General features: G+C 42.6%; 2 protein-coding genes across 2 annotated transcripts; both read right to left on the bottom strand.

Moving 5' to 3' along the window:
* Positions 1-4,615: 4,615 nt before the first annotated feature.
* On the bottom strand, positions 4,616-8,143 carry LOC119027057 (4F2 cell-surface antigen heavy chain-like). The gene is made up of 10 exons (XM_037111861.1): positions 7,926-8,143; positions 7,647-7,831; positions 6,747-6,920; positions 6,547-6,638; positions 6,288-6,424; positions 5,866-5,975; positions 5,461-5,663; positions 5,289-5,366; positions 4,962-5,181; positions 4,616-4,878 (listed from the first exon to the last, which is right to left on the bottom strand). The coding sequence occupies exons 1-10, from the start codon at positions 8,120-8,122 to the stop codon at positions 4,739-4,741; spliced, it is 1,536 nt and encodes a 511-aa protein (XP_036967756.1). The 5' UTR covers positions 8,123-8,143; the 3' UTR covers positions 4,616-4,738.
* Positions 8,144-9,001: 858 nt separating this feature from the next.
* LOC119027055 (4F2 cell-surface antigen heavy chain-like) lies at positions 9,002-14,161 on the bottom strand. The gene is made up of 11 exons (XM_037111857.1): positions 14,009-14,161; positions 12,789-13,000; positions 12,512-12,696; positions 11,631-11,804; positions 11,433-11,524; positions 11,174-11,310; positions 10,694-10,803; positions 10,343-10,545; positions 10,171-10,248; positions 9,844-10,063; positions 9,002-9,760 (listed from the first exon to the last, which is right to left on the bottom strand). Exons 2-11 carry the CDS (start codon positions 12,983-12,985, stop codon positions 9,621-9,623), a joined length of 1,536 nt encoding a protein of 511 aa, XP_036967752.1. The 5' UTR covers positions 12,986-13,000; positions 14,009-14,161; the 3' UTR covers positions 9,002-9,620.
* Positions 14,162-19,926: the final 5,765 nt, after the last annotated feature.

Raw genomic sequence — 19,926 nt, forward strand, 5'->3', positions numbered from 1 at the left:
TCAGTCACGTGATTTGATCACGCCGGCCTGATCGTCAAAGGTCAGTTTGTTTATTGAGTTTATTCAGTCATGAAAACACAAAGAATTTGTTAATTCCATTTGCTGAGGCATAAATAATCAGCTGATGAAGATCCAGAAATACATAATGCACCTTTAAGGTCAAAACAGACTCAGCAAGTGGTGTTATGATAGTATATATTATATAGAGCTGTCTCCAGGACAACTGGGTTGATTTATGTTTCCCTCAGAGGAGTAACTACCAAGAACACAGGATAAAAAGTGAGTTCCATTCCATCATCCACTGAGTCGATACAGGAGACGAGGGAGCAGCTGCCAGCCCAGGAGGATTCAGCCGTCATGTTCCCGGGAGATAAAAAAGAGGTTTATAGGGCAGCAAGCTAAATGCTGATGGGGTCATTATTCTATAGCTGTCATAATGTGCAATCAGCGTTTACTTGATAATGATAAAAGCTGTCTATTAGCAGACCACACAGCACATCAGAGCACAGTCAGCATTAAAGCATGGTCACACTGTACAAACTGGACGCAGCGGGAGGAATGAGGACTAACGCACGTTTGTACTGAAGCTCTCGGAGCAGCTGTAAGTTTCAGGAACATTAACAAGAGCTCGGCTGAAGCAGACAGAGCAGAAGGAAAATCACAATCAAAATTCATACATCAAATAAATTCTAGAGAAGCAGACGGGACCCAGAAGCCACTGAATGTCGAGCAATCTGATCATTCCAATTGATATGAACCTGTGGCAGAAAATCAATGAGGGGGCGACCTGATTCTTCTTACAGCCTCAAGTTTAAACCTCAGAGCACTCGGGATCCTTTTGAGAACGGTGCACGAGATGTAATTCTGGTGTTTCCCAGTGTCATACAGAGAAACAACCACTTTATACTCATGTCCTTATAATAAGAATGAGTTGATAAGTTACAATAATGATAATAATGATGATAATGAGGCCCTGATTAGTAATTCAGATGCTTTTAAACAGTAATAAAAATACTAACAAGAAACTCGCTATCAATGATGAAAGTTCAGTCAGTAGCTTAGCAGCAACAATGACGTTAATAACGTCTTTTTTTTAAAACAATTCGGGATCTGGGAGCTTCTGGAGACTTTGGTAAAGCTGGACGGAGATATTTGATGTATTTTTTGTTTTTAACGTCTGAGCTGCTTCAGTTGTTTAGGGGAACGCTGCCACTCTGTTTCTCTGTGAAGCTCCAGAAATGAAACGAAACTTCAAACTTAACTGAACTTTCCATCAGAATGGGAAGGAGATGATGACTGAATTTTCATTTTGAGGGGAACTTATCCTTTAATTAGCAGTTAACTAGGCATTTTGCAGCTATAAAAATAATTGTTAATAGGAATTTGAAAACATTGTTCTGGCAGCTGCAAACAAATAGTTAACTGTTAATAAGTTAACAGCTGAATCACAACAACATTTGTTTTAATCTTAATGAAACAAGAACAAAAGCTCAGGACAAGTTTAACAATAACATCACACGTGTTCAGCTCAGATGTGTGTGTGAGGATATAATCAACAATTAGACTGTTTATCAACATGTGCTTATAAATGTCTTGTTACCCTCAACAAGCATGTTTATTACAATATTGTTAACACCTCGACAGTCTTATTAATGTTAATAAGCACTTTATAAGAACTTCATACCCATTCTCAGTATTTAAAGCTAGAAAACATTCAGCTGCTCATGAAGCTTCGGTGCTTATAGAGGTACAGACCTGGTGGTGTATTAACTGGTTAAGTCGGTGTGGGTATATATTGAGAGAGTTTTGAATATACAGCGTGGTGTTTTCACTCACAGGTTTCAGGTTGTCAGGGCAGAGGGGTTTCCATGACGACGCCACAGGTAAGAGCGGCTCACTTTGCTGTATTTCAGTGTAAAACATCATTTGTGTCTCTACAGTGCTCCTTAAAAGCTCCTGAAAGGTCATGTCAGCGTGATGTCAGAGGTGTGTGTGTGTGTGTGTGTGTGTGTGTGTGTCACACTCAGACTGAGAGTCAGTCATGAGTGTGCATGGCGGTGGGTGAGACGGTGGTTGGGTTTCGCAGCGGCGTGGGGAGTGAAGAGAGGTGCCGAGACGGGCTCTGATTCCCGGTATCATCGACTTCAAACCTCCCCTGTGATACCACAGCGACGCGGCGGCCCGGTATTGTACCAACACCCTGAAACTCTGCTCAGAAACAACTCCAGTTTCAGCTGTTAAAGGGGCTGTTTGACATTTTTATCAAAGGGAAGAGTTTTAAATCAAATGTTTGTGAATGAGAAATGGAGAGCTTTGTGATGCTGCATTAAACACGAGGCCGATGAAACATCTGTGCAAACTTTTTTTTTTAGATTTCAGCATTTGATTGAAACACCAGTTTTCAAGTTGGAGTCACAGTCTGATAAATCTTTACATTACCAACAGTACTTACCTTATAATGAGTAATACTTTAATATCATATCTGGAGGACATAGAGATAGTTTTACCTTCATTATATAATGTTGAGTTGTTCAGTTAAAAACGATGGCATGCTTAATATCTAAAATCTTTATTTTCTAACTACAGCTGCCAGATGAGTTGATGACAGTTTGATGCTCTTTCTGAATTGCAGAGCGGCGCTGTAGAAATAATAAGTACTCTTATAATAAAAGCTGTAAGTATTCAAGTTAAACACCAGACTTGAGTAAATGAACACACCAGCGGTCGCTGATAGAGGTACATTTAGTACTGAAGTACATTTATCAGGTATAATTTTGAGGTTCTTGTAACTGACTTCATATTTCCTTCTCTGCTACTTTACACCTGCACACGGCTCCATTTTGGAGGCAGATATTAAACTCTTTAACACATTAATCTGGTCACTTTAGCTCCAGTTACTCTGCAGATTGTCACAGAAATTAATTTATACATCATCACTCAGGTGATCAGAAAAAAACACTGAATAATAATTAATAATCTGCCAGGCTGATAATCAGATGACCTGTAAAATATACATACATGAAATTATATGTGTAATTTACTTTTACTTGTACTTTTGATACTAAAGTACATTTATTGCCATAAAATGTCATTTTATACTTAAGAACATTTGATATAAGATCAAGTTAACTGTTCATATATGTGACTTTCACTTTGCCAAAGTAATATAATAATATTATATCTTTAATCTTGTTTTAGTGCGAGAAGTCACTTCGGCTGACTGAAAGCAGAATTGCAGTTTTAATGTCATGCTAGTTAATGAAAAGGGCTCGTTAAGGACCTCAGACTGGGCTCCAGTTCATGGGAGATTAAAGGGTAATGTTGTGAAATCCTGTCAATCTTAATATTTACAGTAGCAGGTTTCTTCTTCTTCTTCTTCTTCTCTATTTTGCTCTCGATCTGTAGCGTTCTGAACTGAACATGTCAACACGTGAGAAACTGCAAGATAAACTGTGTGGACAACAAAACAAAGTATTTGATCATGAGTATATAAAATACAAAGCTCACCAAACCCTAACCCCTAACCCTACTGTAGGAAAGACTCTTCAGCTATTATTATCATATTATATATATATAATATCATCTATTATCATTCACATCATTCAAAGAGAAAACAGAAGGTTTTCAATCACACCTGAGAAATGAGTCCAGATCATTTGCTCACCAGATTAATGATTCGTGTGTGAAATAAAACAGCCGTGGGAAGTACAGTACATACAGAGGAAGTATTAATGCCGCTCAAATTCATCTACCTGAGTCTGTCTGTGCTGATTCATCTTGCAGGAAGTTCACGTCGTTCACAAAATCACGATTTAGGAGCAGAGTTTCAGAGACCACCGTGAAACGTGCTGCGGTAGGACGCTCGACATTTATTTGTAACTTTACTATGAGTATTTTTACAGGTTTACAAGTGATCTGTGATAAGTAGTGAGTGTATATAGTGTCACACAACAAATACATTTTCTCTGCTAACTGTAAAAGGTGACATACTACAGAGTTTATAATTACAGCAGTTCCTATACAGCAGTCAGTGTGTGACCCATTTAGTGAAACTCTGATACAGTTTGTGCACAATGAACTATAATCAGCCGATAAAATTCAGAGGCGTGCTTCCTTTGTCAACATCTGTGACACACTTACACACCTGTACTTTCTGAAAATAGTGAACGTCTCATCTGATGCTATCTCCAACACAAAGAACGCACTTCAACACACAACTCGCTGATATACGAGCCGTGTTACAGGACGCAGGAGTCGGAGCAGAACTTTCTGTTTATTCATTTCAAGTTCAGCTCATCTGACAGGCCGAGGCCGGTCGCTCTGTCTGGTTCAGTAGCAGAGTCATCACACATGTTCGTGGTAACTTGGTTTTTTATGTGATCATTTCTTTAAAATGTAAAATAGAAACAAACAAAAGAAGAAGAATGTCACAGTGTTGGACAAAGTAAAGATCAGCTCAGTGCATCTTTTCCTGACATCAAGACCCCAGTAGAAGTCAACTTTATAAGATATGTAAACTGAAACAACTGAACTCAGGTTGAAAGCTAACGTTCTCATTTTCTTTTACCAAGTTCATCAGTGTTCTGACCAAACAAACTGATGAAATATATAATTCTTGTATTAAAGGAAATGACCTGTATCGATCATATTTCATTCCTAATGATGAGGACTGACTTCAGTGTCTGTTCTTAAACCAAGTCTAGTCTGCAGGAAGCTTTCCTACAGTCTGGCGCCATCTTTAAGCTTTATAGGGGAACTGCAGCAGGACTGCTCCTCCAGGTGATAGAGTGATTTCGTCCAAGCTGACGGTGTCCTCTGCTTTCAGAGCCTCGTCAGTTGACAGCTCCACCTTGGCCGTCTCTGGCAGCTCTAGTCCTTCTGCGGGAGCAAAGATCAGGATGTTAAAATCTACTTCATCTGCTACCTTAGGATTTATTTAGAAGCATTTCTGTTGAACCTGCCTGTAGGTGCCAGTTTGATCTTGAGCTTCTCAGCTGCTCCTCCCCAGTTGACGGCTGTTATGTATCTGCTGCTCTGATCCCACACACGGAGGAAAGACAGGGAGGAGGCGGAGGAGTAGAGCGAATAGTAGTCACCGTGGAGGAGAGAGCGCTCTTTGCCTCGCAGGTCGCTGAGGGATATAAACCACTTCCTGATGTCAACACGCTCCTTCCGCTCAGCCTGTAAATATGACAAATTAAGACATTTTGTTTTTAAAAAGCAAATTCATGCATTTCACAATGTCTCCCTCACCAGTTTGCTCACCGACTCCTTCTCTACTCTCTTACCTCAGCAGTCTCATTGACAGGAGCTCCATCAGCAGGTTCCTTCTGTATGTCCCAGACCATCTTAGGAGACTCTGAACCCTGAGAACGGGAACGAAAAGACAAACGTTACAGTCTGAAACAACTGTATGGTTATCAAAACATTTTGTAATCTGTTCAGTTTTCACCAACGTACCTGTCCTGCCTGAAGGCCGATCTCGTCTCCGTAGGTAAACACCGGGGTTCCAGGCATGGTGAACAGCAGGAGCTGGTAGAGACGGATCAGGCCCTGAGTCAGCGCCTGTTTAGACAGCTGGTCCTGTTGGGTGGCACCGAGACCCCAGGCCAGATTTCTGTGCTGAGAGTTTAGGGTGTCCATGGCCTTCATGCGCTCCACACCTGCAATGTACCATTTTGCACCGACTGGTTGGTCTTCACACAAGAATGGACTTTGGTTTACATGCAACTGTTAGTTCCCGATTGATGGAAGGAGACACGACAGGGAACACAAAGATCAGGAAAAAAAACCTGCAGCAGGAAGGAGGAAGACTGGCACGATAAGTGAGACAAAGAGGACGTGACGAGGCGAACACCAGCTCACCTCCATTGTTGGTGCTGAGCAGGTCAGACAGGAGGAGATCTACGCCCGAGCTGCTGACGAGCTGAGACACATTAGCAGCCGAAAGATGTTCAGCTGCACCCATCAGCACCCTGAGAACAGCAGCAGCACAGGAAACACTTGGACGGGGGCTGACACCACATATATAACAAACAGAACTTGTGTAACATTTAACCTGAACCAGGATCTTTTCCTTAACCTAACAAGCTGTTTTGGTGCCTAAACCAAACCACACTGCAAAAATTTCCCTTGAGCCACATGTTAGAAAGGCGTTCTGGCAGAAAGTCTCATACGGTCATTAAAGGCTGCCTTGTTCATCTGTATGAGATACATTACACATACAGAAACCTGATTATTTAACAACCTGGGAACTAGGAAAGCCAGAAAACTGTAGCCGTAGTCACCTCTTCTTCGTGTCTTCTGTACGGTTGCCCTGGATGGCAGCCTGCAGTTTCGGCCAATCAGCAGAGCTGGAGGCAACGCTGAGGCCGGACAGCTTGACACCATCCACACCCAAATCCAGCCAGTGAGCCGCTGCAGCCTGCGAGAGAACGTGAGCACATTAGCTACAGCAGCAACAACAGTTCAGTGACATGTAATCTTACTGCTGTACACTTTCACACACACTCCAGAGTGACTGAGTGAACACGGTGTGTGTCCTACCTTGACTTTCTCCAACACATCACCAACATCACCACTGAACCAGGGAGCATTTCCATGGTAGTTTGGAGTCATGTCAAGCACCACAGACATGCCTGATAGGAGAAGGAAATGACAAGAGTAAAAAAAAAAAGAAAAGAAAAAAAAACACACAAAAAAAACCTCTTTACACCTGAATATCTGGTTTTCAGTTAGTGACCTACCTTTCTTGTGGGCCTTCTCCAGCACAGCAGTCAGGTCCTCCTTCTTTCCCTGTGTCGGGTCGATCTGGTCAAGCAACAGGGCATTTGGGTTGTCGGTCTGGACGGTGTGAAGAGGTCCCAGAACCAGGCCTTTCACCTTCAGCTGTTTTATTTCACCCAGCTTTGCTTCAACACCTGGAGGGACAGAGCGCTGATGTGTGAGCAGCAGCTGGGTCAGGTTGTTAGAACAAGAGTCCAGGTAAAAAAAAAAAAGCTGCTCTTCTAACAAGCGAGGCCTCAAGTCAGGACTCTGTACAACCTCTGACAAGTCACACAGGTTTCCAGCGCCTGTTGGGAACTCGATGAGCACGAAAGTATAATCTGAAGCTCCCTCCTACCACTTAGAGTAACTTAGAAGGTTAGAATTGAAAGTGAAAATTGAATAATGATATAATTGCAATGATCTCCTTTAGAATCTTAAAAGAAACTCACTTGATCAATTATGAGATGTGAAGTGATCTTTTAAATGGTTGTACTGCACCGAGTTGCTCAACCTTAACCACAAATCTGAGTAGGCGAGATATGAAAGTCATGACTCGTAGGTTTTTCTGTCCTGGAGTCATGCTGTGGTGGCTGACATAGTCCATGTGGAACTATGGAAGCCTTGTCACAAGACTTCTACTTCTTCTTTTGACTGCTTTCAGCGCGTCATCTGTTTCCATCTCATTTGAAACCAGGCCTCGACAGACCCATAATGGCAATCTGATAGTATGATTTTATGCTGAGGGATTATGGATTATGGATTTAGGATCAGCAGGTATGTGGGTCCTCGATGCGTGGCTGGATCAGGACACCTTGACACAAAGACAAGAGGAGGTTTGGATCAAACCACCAAACCTGCAGTCACCAAAGGTTCTCTACCTTTCAGACCATCGGAGAAAGCTAGAAGGTCAGAGATCTGGTACAGAGGGCCTTCGTTCCACCAGTTCATCTCAGGAATTGGTTTGCAGCGAGGAGCCCTGACTATGATCACTATGGCTCCGGCCAGCATGCCGACCCAGACCAGCCAAAACAGGACGAGAAGCACCCAACGGGTTCTCACCCATCTAAAACACAAAAGACGAGACAGAAGCATCGTGGTGACCACCGAGTCACACCAAACATCACACTCTCCAGCAGCTCCTGCTCAGCGGCTCTTACCCCGGAGTGCCAGCAACCTTCATCAGCTCCTCTTTGGACAACCCGGTGAACGTGACCTCGTCCTCAGGAACCATCAGGTTGGCGCCGCCGTTGTTCTCTCCACCTGCAGCCGGGCCGCCACCTGTCATGGGCTGCTTCTCAAGGTCCACCTCACTGAGCTCCACTTCCTTCATGTCGACCTCCGTGTCCTCACTCATGATTTATGTTTCAGTGTTTTTTAGACTGGACAATATGTAACCAAACAGGATATGAACAATGATAAGAAAGAGAAAGAAAAAAGTGAACTGAGACTCAAAAGAAGTTTCTAAAATAAGTAAACTCAGCATTACCTGTAGAAGCAGAGTATAGTCCTTTTGGGTTTGTCCCTTTGTCTGTACTCACGTTTAAAAGAAACTGGCTCTGTATTTGTAGCTGCTCTGGTCTCTCCGCCTACCGAGTGACGACCCAATAATCTCTCTTCTCTCTCAGCAGCAGGAACACACCAACATGAAACCACAGGGAAGTATTTTAATGCCACTTCATTTTTGGAACTCAACTTCTACACTACATCATTGTTGCCTTTTATATACATTTTCAAAACTTTTCCACCTTGTAAACAGAATCTGCAGTACAAAGCTTGTATCAGATGCAGACTCACAGCACGAGCCTTCTTCTGTGTGGCTTGAAAAATAGCTCATTGATTGCTGTTTTTTTAAAGATGTTTCACTGCTGTTTCATTTTTACTTTGGCCAAATTAATGATAATCAATAAAAGGTGATGCTCTGCAATGTCTGACATTTAAGTGTTGCTGAATAGAATGTTGAAACTGAAGTGTAACAGGGTTTTAGTCAGTGTATGGCTCATTTAATTCAACTTGTTGGCATGTGCTCTGCATTCATATAAGAGTGAACTATAATGAGCAGATCAAACGTATCTGATGGTAATAAAATATAGGACATACTTCTTTTTCCTCCACATCTGTGACACATTAAACCTGTTTAATCTGAAATCAGTGAGCATCTGACCTGCTGCCCTGTTTGCACAGAGAACAGCAACACAGGACTTTGTGTTGTACAGACAAACACGAGGATCCAGGAGTCAGTACAGAACTTTGTTTATTCATTTCCAATTCAGTTCATTTGACAGACTTGATGCCAGTTGCAACAATTTTGTTCATGAGCACTCTTAAAAAAAACACCTCAAAGTCATCATGCATTACCAGTGCTAACCTTTCGTTTCCTGCAGTGAGAAAATTCAAAAGAAAAGGCCCATGTCAGAAAATAAAACTGTTTTTAAAACCACCGAATCTTAAAATTTATAAAATTAGAAAATACAAGAAATGCTTAAGGAATGCCCAAAGAAGAATGGAATGTCTTTCACATTGTTGAACAATGTACAGATTAATCAACAATAACAGATGAAGAACAAAATGACCAACTGATGGAGTGCATGACTGAGGTCGCTGCATCTTTTCCAAACACACAATAAAAGTCAAGAGACATGTTAACGTTAAAGACACCAAAACAAGCCGACTCAGTTTGTACTGGCCGATTCATTAGTGTTCTGACTAAATAAACTGATATTTCATATTTCTTGTATTAAAGGAAATGACCTGTATCGATCATATTTCATTCCTAATGATGAGGACTGACTTCAGTGTCTGTTCTTAAACCAAGTCTAGTCTGCAGGAAGCTTTCCTACAGTCTGGCGCCATCTTTAAGCTTTATAGGGGAACTGCAGCAGGACTGCTCCTCCAGGTGATAGAGTGATTTCGTCCAAGCTGACGGTGTCCTCTGCTTTCAGAGCCTCGTCAGTTGACAGCTCCACCTTGGCCGTCTCTGGCAGCTCTAGTCCTTCTGCGGGAGCAAAGATCAGGATGTTAAAATCTACTTCATCTGCTACCTTAGGATTTATTTAGAAGCATTTCTGTTGAACCTGCCTGTAGGTGCCAGTTTGATCTTGAGCTTCTCAGCTGCTCCTCCCCAGTTGACGGCTGTTATGTATCTGCTGCTCTGATCCCACACACGGAGGAAAGACAGGGAGGAGGCGGAGGAGTAGAGCGAATAGTAGTCACCGTGGAGGAGAGAGCGCTCTTTGCCTCGCAGGTCGCTGAGGGATATAAACCACTTCCTGATGTCAACACGCTCCTTCCGCTCAGCCTGTAAATATGACAAATTAAGACATTTTGTTTTTAAAAAGCAAATTCATGCATTTCACAATGTCTCCCTCACCAGTTTGCTCACCGACTCCTTCTCTACTCTCTTACCTCAGCAGTCTCATTGACAGGAGCTCCATCAGCAGGTTCCTTCTGTATGTCCCAAACCATCTTAGGAGACTCTGAACCCTGAGAACGGGAACGAAAAGACAAACGTTACAGTCTGAAATAACTGTATGGTTATCAAAACGTTTTGTAATCTGTTCAGTTTTCACCAACGTACCTGTCCTGCCTGAAGGCCGATCTCGTCTCCGTAGGTAAACACCGGGGTTCCAGGCATGGTGAACAGCAGGAGCTGGTAGAGACGGATCAGGCCCTGAGTCAGCGCCTGTTTAGACAGCTGGTCCTGTTGGGTGGCACCGAGACCCCAGGCCAGATTTCTGTGCTGAGAGTTTAGGGTGTCCATGGCCTTGATGCGCTCCACACCTGCACATATTAGGGAAAATCGTTGTAATGTAATATTTAGCCCCAACTGGTTGGTTTTTCCACACAAAAACTGACATTATGTTCAAAAACTAAAATAAAAAAGGAGAACATCCACATACTGTGATGTTACCAAGGCACACCAGCCTACCTCCATTCTTGCTGCTCAGCAGGTCAGACAGGACCAGATCTACACCCGTGGTGTTGACGAGCTGGGACACATCAGCAGCCGATCTATTTTCAACCGCACCCATCAGCACCCTGAGAGAAGGAGAATGAGAAAGATTTGAGTCATTCCTCAAACCGTCCACAAGGTGTCGCTTTGCCTTTACAGTGCAGAGCATCTGTGGCTTGTGAATGCATTCCATGTTGATGTGTCTCTCCCTGACCCCTGCAACAATGGAATGCTTTTAATCTGCACCTTCCCTCAGGACACACAACCCAGTCAGGTGACATTTCACCGACGCTTTTAAAAACTCCCTCAAACTCTGCCTTATAAGTCCTGATTAGTGTAGACTTTGCTCAAAATTGCGTTCCCCATATCTGGGTATACAGCAGATAATGGTTTTGTCCAAGTTATCATCTACTTATACAGCACTTGACAAGGTCAGAAAACTGTAGCCGTAGTCACCTCTTCTTCGTGTCTTCTGTACGGTTGCCCTGGATGGCAGCCTGCAGTTTCGGCCAATCAGCAGAGCTGGAGGCAACGCTGAGGCCGGACAGCTTGACACCATCCACACCCAAATCCAGCCAGTGAGCCGCTGCAGCCTGCGAGAGAACGTGAGCACATTAGCTACAGCAGCAACAACAGTTCAGTGACATGTAATCTTACTGCTGTACACTTTCACACACACTCCAGAGTGACTGAGTGAACACGGTGTGTGTCCTACCTTGACTTTCTCCAACACATCACCAACATCACCACTGAACCATGGAGCATTTCCATGGTAGTTTGGAGTCATGTCAAGCACCACAGACATGCCTGATAGGAGAAGGAAATGACAAGAGTAAAAAAAAAAAGAAAAGAAAAAAAAACACACAAAAAACCTCTTTACACCTGAATATCTGGTTTTCAGTTAGTGACCTACCTTTCTTGTGGGCCTTCTCCAGCACAGCAGTCAGGTCCTCCTTCTTTCCCTGTGTCGGGTCAATCTGGTCAAGCAACAGGGCATTTGGGTTGTCGGTCTGGACGGTGTGAAGAGGTCCCAGAACCAGGCCTTTCACCTTCAGCTGATTTATTTCATCCAGCTTTGCTTCAACGCCTGGAAACAAACAGAAGGACAGGGACAGCGATGAAATGTTGGGTGATTCTTCACCTTGGTGATAGACAGAGAGTTGCTGTGTCAACAGTAACAAGTTCAGAAGGTGAGACGCCAGAAGACTGGAGAGACATTTGGAGTGCTTAAGAGATGGCTGAGGGAAAAATGCTGCTCTTTTAGCAAAGTATTGACTCAAGGCAGTAGCATGTGAGAGGCTCGCTTCACACCATCTGCTGAGCCTGCTAAGTCTGAGCACAAGGAGATCCATTGTGTGCGTCTAACCCGATATCCCACACACACAGTAGCTAAATCAATTTTGACATCTAAACTGAAGTCTAAAAATATATGCTGTACTAGGTTGCTCAACCTTAACCTCCTGAAATCAGAGTAGGAGAGATATGAAAAGGCATGACTCGCACGCGTTTTCTGTCCTTTAGACCGTGAGTCACACGTTGTAAGTCTAGTCAGCAGTTTGGCATCTGGCCAGTTGAAATAGGCCACGCTGAAATAAAGAAACTCAAGACCCGGTCACATGACTTATCCTGAATGAATGAGAGGGGTACCACACCAAAACTAGGCCATTTTAATTTTAAAATAATCTCTGAGTCTTATTTTGGGAATGAGGACGACCCCATAAGCAAACAGACGTGCAGACCTCGGCTGGAGAGGGATAGAGGCATGGATAATACATATTCAGTAATGTTCTCTACCTTTCAGGCCATCGGAGAAAGCTAGAAGGTCAGAGATCTGGTACAGAGGGCCTTCGTTCCACCAGTTCATCTCAGGAATTGGTTTGCAGCGAGGAGCCCTGACTATGATCACTATGGCTCCGGCCAGCATGCCGACCCAACCCAGCCAAAACAGGACGAGAAGCACCCAACGGGTTCTCACCCATCTAAAAACAAAGGATGGGAAAAAGATTGTTAAAAACGACCACACCCGTACAATACTTTAATTTATTGAAATGAGGTTTATAGTGACTCATACCCCGGAGTGCCAGCAACCTTCATAAGCTCCTCTTTGGACAACCCGGTGAATGTAATCTCGTCCTCAGGGACCTTCAGCTTGACGCTGCCATTTTTCTCTCCGCCTGCAGCCGGGCCGTCACCTGTCATGGGCTGCTTCTCAGGGTCCACCTCATTGAGCTCCACTTCCTTCATGTCGATCTCCGTGTCCTTATTCATGGTTATATCTAATTTCTGGTGCATAACAGAGGGAGAGACAGGTGCAGTTTGTTAGTCTGGTGTCCAGGGCAGCAATGGAGTGAGTCAAGAACACCAGGCTCATAAACTTGTTTTACTGGATGTTAAGTCACCAGACATATGACCAGTAATAGTGACAGAGAAAAATAACTTCAGACGTGAAAAGGAGCTTCACATTTCAGGTAACTTGAATTATTATCCCACACCTGTCACACACAGTACCCACATTTTATTTATTGTTTATTAACTGAACTTTCATTGCTAATGTTAGTAACTGACGAAGGGAGCTAAGGAAACACTGAACCCGCTGGGAGATGAATGTTAGCTCAGGACATTTGTTGTCATGACACTGCGACCTTCACAATAAGAGATAAGATACGATTGTTAGTCAGCGATACAATTATTCAAGATGAAGTGCACAGAATAGTTATTTACCATCATTAACCATTTCTAAGTAGATCCCCTCCTACCCACCCACCGTACCGGTTTACTTACTTACTTCATGGAGCACATTTTCCATCAAGCTGTGCACTTTTTATTTTGTAATTAAGCAGTAAGTAAATTATGTTGTTTTAAGGATAACGATGATCATTTGTCACTTTATTAAGCTTTACGACTACTTTTAAGCACAATGTTCAACCTGTTAGATAGCAAGGTTTTATTTATTAATACTACCGGAAGTCTTTTTAAGCTAGCTTGCCGGTTCGGTCTGGTTCCTTAAACCTTTCAAGGTTCATCTAACAAAAGAGAAACTTTTGAGATATCTCCTTAACTCGTTTATCAACATATACTGAGGGGGGAAAAACTGTAATTCAACAAAAGTGCCCAAATCTAAGTTTGACAACGTGTCTTCGATGAAGATGATGAAATCAAGCCCCTCCCGCACGTCATCCACTGGTAAGTTGCACGCGGTCTTTACACTTCCCGCTCTCGACTCTGTAATGTAGTAAAACTAGTAAAATAAGTTCTGTGGCTAAAATGTTAAGGAAGGAAATTCAACATTACCTTTTTTAAAACAAGAGAACAGCAACGTATAGTCCGTCCTGGGTGTGTTTCTCTCTTTGCCGCCTGTTTATCTCCTCGTCTGTGATAATCTTCTTACAGAGAGCCTCGCGCTGTATTTGTAGTCTGTTTTCCCCGCCCACCGCTGAACGAGCCAATAGCAGCTCTCTGTCTCCCCACGCCCCGCCCACTCTTTCCAGAAAAACACACATCAGACTCCATGATGCTCAGCAGCAGAGTTCTATCACCACAGGTCCAAGTTATCAGAACCGAGTTCTATCAAAATATTCTCTCCCGATCGATCCTGCCGTCAGATCAGTGCAGCCATGTATACCCACCACTGCTCATGTTTAATGACACTAAAGAGTTGATCAGTGGATCGATCACACAGTGTCAATAACTTTGTAACCCTAAAACATCCACTCTCCTCCAGATGAAAAATCATATTTACAGGTTAAACAATCAATCAATCAATCAATCAATCAATCAATCAATCAATCAAACCTTATTGTCATTTAGCTGTACCAACAAAGTTGTGAAACAAAAATGACATTACATTTCTCTGGGATCCCATCACACAACACAACAAACACACAGGATATACACATAATATATAAATATAATAATATATCGATTGTTTATTGTGTTTGTGTTAATTACATTACTCTGTAAAGTAGTAAAACTAGTAAAATTAGTTTTGTGGCTGCAATGTTAAAGAAGGAAATTCAACATTACCAGTTAAAAAACAAGAGAACAACAACATATAGTCTGTCCTGACATGACATTTTGTAACATGGTTCTATTACAAAGCCTGACCCTATAAACAACTCAAATTCCTTGTATGTGTACACACACTTCACCAGTAAATCCAGCATTGTGCCTGTCTTTAGGGGCGGCTGTGGCTCAGGGGTAGAGCCAGCGTCTTGTTATTGGAAGGTCACTGGTTTGATTCCTCTGGTCTGCATGTTGAAGTGACCTTGTGAAAGAAACTGAAGCCCATACTGCTCCTGATGTGCTGGTTGGCACCTTACATGGCACCACAATAATGCTGGTGTTGAAAACAAATGATTGAAAATTAGGTTATGTATGAATTACTGTTAGCTGCTTTGGACAAAAGCGTCTGCTAAATGTAAATGTTTACACCTTTGCACTTGTGTAAGATAGGAGATGGAGGCTGTCGACTGAATACAGTGGAGCAACACAAAGTGTTAGCAGTAACTAAAAAAACTGTTTTACAACTTTTCCTGAAGATAATATGATCAGTTGCATAAGCCTTATTGATGAACATCATTGATGGGTTGATAGGCTCCTGCTGGGGCTTTAATCATTAATGAGTGGAGATTGCTGCTCCCCACTATTCCTTCCTTTAATTTTACCATACAGACCTCATTTGCACCATTTTCCTCCCAATTAACAAGTGATAAACATCCCCTGGCTGATCTGTGTCTCCTGATGTGATCATGATCAAACTGTAGTGCTGCCCAGTACAGCAGAATAAAGTAACCACTTACTGAACATGCTGCTGTTTTTCCTGTTCCTGATGTTTCGCTTCTGGGTGAAAGATTAGCATAAATGTTGACGATCACTGATATTAAGTAATAATGTGTTCTGTATTAAAAGGGCACTTTGTAGTTTTGGAGACAAAATTCAAACTCTGCATCTTTAAATTCACAATATTAATGAGGTAATGATGCAAACTCAGAAAAAAATATTTTTCCCATAACTGTATAAACAAGCTCTCACAGGAAAAAAGTTCACCAGAACACTGTTTGAAGCGAGAAAGGTGGCAGGGTCACCTTTTTTAGTCAGTATTTGTATATTTTCTCTCTTTCTGCATATAAAATCAGTAAATGAAGGTCTCTCTCTTCAGATTAACATTCCTTCCCCCAAAAACTACAAACTTTAGAGTAAAGAGAACATGTGCGATCAGCTGAATCTGGTAAACAATGTCTTCATGTCTGTGCGTGTGCTCTGAAGACTTCCCCAGCTGCTGTTGGCCTCAGAGTTACAGCAGACTTCCAGGAAATGGACACCCAAATGCAAAGTCCCGCTTGAAGCAATGTTTGTTTGTCCCAATAAGGGACAGTAAGCAACACCAGTCTGTATGATGATTTATGAGAAATTACATAAGTGTAAATGATACTCTCATTCCTGTGAGGTCTGACTGGCTGTTGTAAACATCGAGGGAGCGTGTAAACATGCGCTGATGTGATTAAGAAGTAATTGGATTAAAATGTTTTGCACAGGAAGAAGCTTCTCATGATTGATTAATGACGATGATATCACTTCTCTTTATCTTGTATCTCCTCCCGACCCCCTCACCAATCCTCCCCCTCCCTGTTTTCTCCTCTGTCTGGCTCGACCAGTCTGTAACTGAACCTCTGCATGTGTGTGCTTGTTTTGTGCACCTGTATGTTTTGGTTTGGTCTCTATCTAAACTCCCTGAGGGGTTTCACAGTGAAGCAAAGGGTGTTCCTTTACACAGAGTCTGTCTTTTATGAAAACATATCTTCACCCTGAATTTCTCTCATTCAGACAAAATCATCAGGCCATTTTTTCAAACCAGAACAAGAAGATGTGATTCTGAGGCTAATAACAATCCTGCTGGTGGTATTTTATTTAACAGTGCTCAAGTGTGAAGAATTCTGATTGAAAACATTCGAAACTTACCTAAATTATCAACATATTATGAAAGAATAACTATTTTGAATATACAGCCATGATTAGCATGCTAACCAGCTAGCCCCGGCACATCCTGGTCCAAAGTACCTACGCTAGCAGTGTAAACAGCAACACTTCCCTGGTGCTCCAGGCTCTGAGCCCTGACTGCTGACTGCACACCTAACTAAGGTAACTAGCTAAATTAACAAGTGGCTTATTCTTACATATTCCACATTAAGTGGGACTTAAATCGGGGCGTGCAAACAGATATTGGCTGTGGGTCTCCTGCAAATCATTACCAAGGGTAATGCTACTGAGAGAAGGCTGTGTATTCTCATCTCAGGTTCCTGCTACAGTATCCGTCACATGTTGGTGCATGCTGTTCAACATGAGCACGTTCACAGGACCATCGTTCTATATGCAGCCCTTTTCTATATTTGGCTCTGGGGCTGCTGTGTTTCTATTTGTGTATCTGAGACATTAAAACGCTTTCATAGGTCCATTAATCCCAATTACTGCAGAAGAAGTTTTATAACAAGGTGAAACTGGCACTGCTTCTGAAATTTAGCAGTGGAAACTTTCTGTGATGACCATTTTGATATTGCCAAGACCAAAATAAGAGCGTGACATCTATCTCCCTCCACTAGAGTAACTCAAACACTCGCCATCTGTTTCTGTTTTCATCTCTGTTGATCGTGTGTGTGCGTCTGGTGGAGTCGGGTTGTAACAGAGCTGTTGACTGCTGGACGGGAGGACAAACAGTGCAGGGACACGTTCTTAAAGGGAGCAGTGTTTGAGCTGACGCTGGATATAGGGAGGTTTGGGAGAAAAACAAAGGAAATAGGAAGAGACGGATGATCTGCTCAGAAAACAAGGGCAAGGACAGAAGAGGAGGAGGAGCCCGTAAAAAAGAGGGGAAAGGGCAGACAGAAAGAGAGAAAGAAGGGGGCAGGGATGTAAACATGTTTATGAGTTGAGGGTGGAGCAAAACTGTGAAGGGGCCTTGGGTATTAATGGAAACATGTAGCTGCACTGTTTTCCCACATGTTGTCTGAGTCATGTTGAGCACACTCACCTCCAACAACCAGAACCAGAACAGATTCATTCTGCTGAAAGGGCCGCTGCCTCGTTCATGTTTGGCAGTAGAGGAGGAGGGGACGGTATCACTGAATCCATCTGCAGCCCAGGCCTGAACACAGAGAGGACAGGGGGTCGAGCTGCTGCGCCGTTTAGCCTGTTTTCTCTGAGGCAGGAGGGGGAACAAGCAGGGATTACTGTATATACATTCCTCTGGTGGTTAATGGGCCAGACAAAGACATAGATGGTTAGTAAACAGTGTAGAATTTAGGAGAAATGCAAAATAATATCATTATGTTGTCATCAGTGAATACTCACCTGAAACTGATAATCGCTGTGTTTTTGTTATTAGAATGAGCCTTTTACATTCAGAGGGTGGGTCCTCTTCTGCAGCCGTTCATGTTTTTAGTGGCAACAACTGAGGTGGGTGAGGCGAGGAGTGTTTAATTGGTTCAGTTCTGCAACATCGCGGCTAGACGCCACTATATCCTACCCACTGCACCTTGAACCCACGTGTTCACGATGCAATTCTGTCATTGAGAACTTCAGGGGACATGAAGGTTGACTGGCAGTCCGGGCAGCCATTTTCTTCTGACATGACACTCAGGGTGGGACGCTCCAGTGTCACACTGCTCGTGGTCAACATTACTGTTTGATAATGTCACACGATACAGAAGAAAAGGCAAAGATTAGCTCAAATCATTTAGACACTTATTTTAGCCTGAATGTAAATAAACGATAACATTAGCTATAGGAAGTGTTTGAATGCTAACATTAGCTAACAGGTATCAAATGTGTTATTTTACCATGACATATGGCCGGATTACCCCCCAGTCTGACATTCATTGTCTTTTCAGGTGTTTATCAAACTGTGAATAGTGAAATGTCAGATTTCCTTCATTTATAGGACTTACAACATGAAACAGTGCGGAATAACCTTATCCCAGAAGGCAAGGTCAGAGGAAAATGGCCGCCATGTGAATATGGTCTAGTATAGACCAATGACTAAATAAACTTGTGTTTTGTTGGCAGTTGACAAAATGGAAATAAATCTATTGAGGCAACAATTTTTGGAAACATTAGAGGGTAAAGTTATCTGTTTTGTCGTAAAGTATTAAAAGTGAGATTCAGAGTTTTTTATGTCCCTTAAATTTGACCAATTTTCTTTCTTACACACAATTTTAGACACTTCACGTGTGTATATTGCAGTTAGTAGATTTGTTACTAAGACAACTACAGCACTACAGCAACTTCTCCTTTGTCTTTCTAAAGTCCCTAGAAGTTCCACTTTACTGATGCTTGTGCTGCAGCCTGTATGCAGGATGGAGAAACAAACACACACACACACACACACACACACACACACACACACACACACACACACACACACACACAGGGCCTCATGATAAATCCCCGTCTGAGCCCTCTGAGAGAGTTTATTTGGCAAGACAGCGTGAGGCCGAGCAGAGCAGACCTGGACCAGTTCAGACCAGTTTTTGTCTGAGGTCTCAGGCTTTCATCTCATTGTTTTCAGGCTCTCTGCAGAGTGCAGACGGCTCACATTGAACCGGTGTAGTTCGGGGAAACACTGCTTTGATTTAAGCTAAACAAGAAGTTACACTCACGTGTTCATGGAGTCACTTGTTGAACAGTATTATACAGTGTATATTTCTACACTGGATACAGCATAGAAAAGACCAGAAAAAGGAAAAAGCTCTGTATCATGATGTTGTGCAGATATTTAGAGAATAATCTACAGAGAAAGTTGTGAAGGGAACCTTTCATAAGTCCACACACACACACACACACACACACACACACACACACACACACACACACACACACACACACACACACATTTAGTAATGTTGGGCATGCCTCATTGGGACTTTGTCATATTGTGTAATGTTATTGCTTTATGTCTATTGCACTGATATCTCTGTTATACAATGGGTGTACGTTGCTGATTGTACATTTAACGACTTTTGGACTTCTAATCTCTCTCCTCTTCCATTCCTCTCTCTGTCTGCATGTAACACATCCTGTTCTTTCTTTATCTTTGTTCCCTTCTTTCTCTGTCTTTGTTTGTGTGGCCCAGTTCCCCTGCAAAGACAAAGGGGAGACTGTTTGACGTATGAAAGCCTCCTTCTCTCACTCTTTACCGGCATGAATGGAGAGCTAAA

This window comes from Acanthopagrus latus, chromosome 10 (assembly GCF_904848185.1).
Source record: "Acanthopagrus latus isolate v.2019 chromosome 10, fAcaLat1.1, whole genome shotgun sequence".
NCBI lineage: Eukaryota > Metazoa > Chordata > Actinopteri > Spariformes > Sparidae > Acanthopagrus > Acanthopagrus latus.

Excerpts from the sequence above, each read along its gene's own strand:
- LOC119027055 (XM_037111857.1), bottom strand. The coding sequence starts at position 12,985 with ATGAATAAGGACACGGAGATCGACATGAAGGAAGTGGAGCTCAATGAG. Across the intron at positions 12,697-12,788 it reads AAGGTTGCTGGCACTCCGGG|ATGGGTGAGAACCCGTTGGG; the intron begins GTATGAGTCACT and ends CTTTGTTTTTAG. Across the intron at positions 11,805-12,511 it reads TTTCTCCGATGGCCTGAAAG|GCGTTGAAGCAAAGCTGGAT; the intron begins GTAGAGAACATT and ends GTTTGTTTCCAG.
- LOC119027057 (XM_037111861.1), bottom strand. The coding sequence starts at position 8,122 with ATGAGTGAGGACACGGAGGTCGACATGAAGGAAGTGGAGCTCAGTGAG. Across the intron at positions 6,921-7,646 it reads TTTCTCCGATGGTCTGAAAG|GTGTTGAAGCAAAGCTGGGT; the intron begins GTAGAGAACCTT and ends CTGTCCCTCCAG. Across the intron at positions 5,976-6,287 it reads ACAGAAGACACGAAGAAGAG|GGTGCTGATGGGTGCAGCTG; the intron begins GTGACTACGGCT and ends TGCTGTTCTCAG.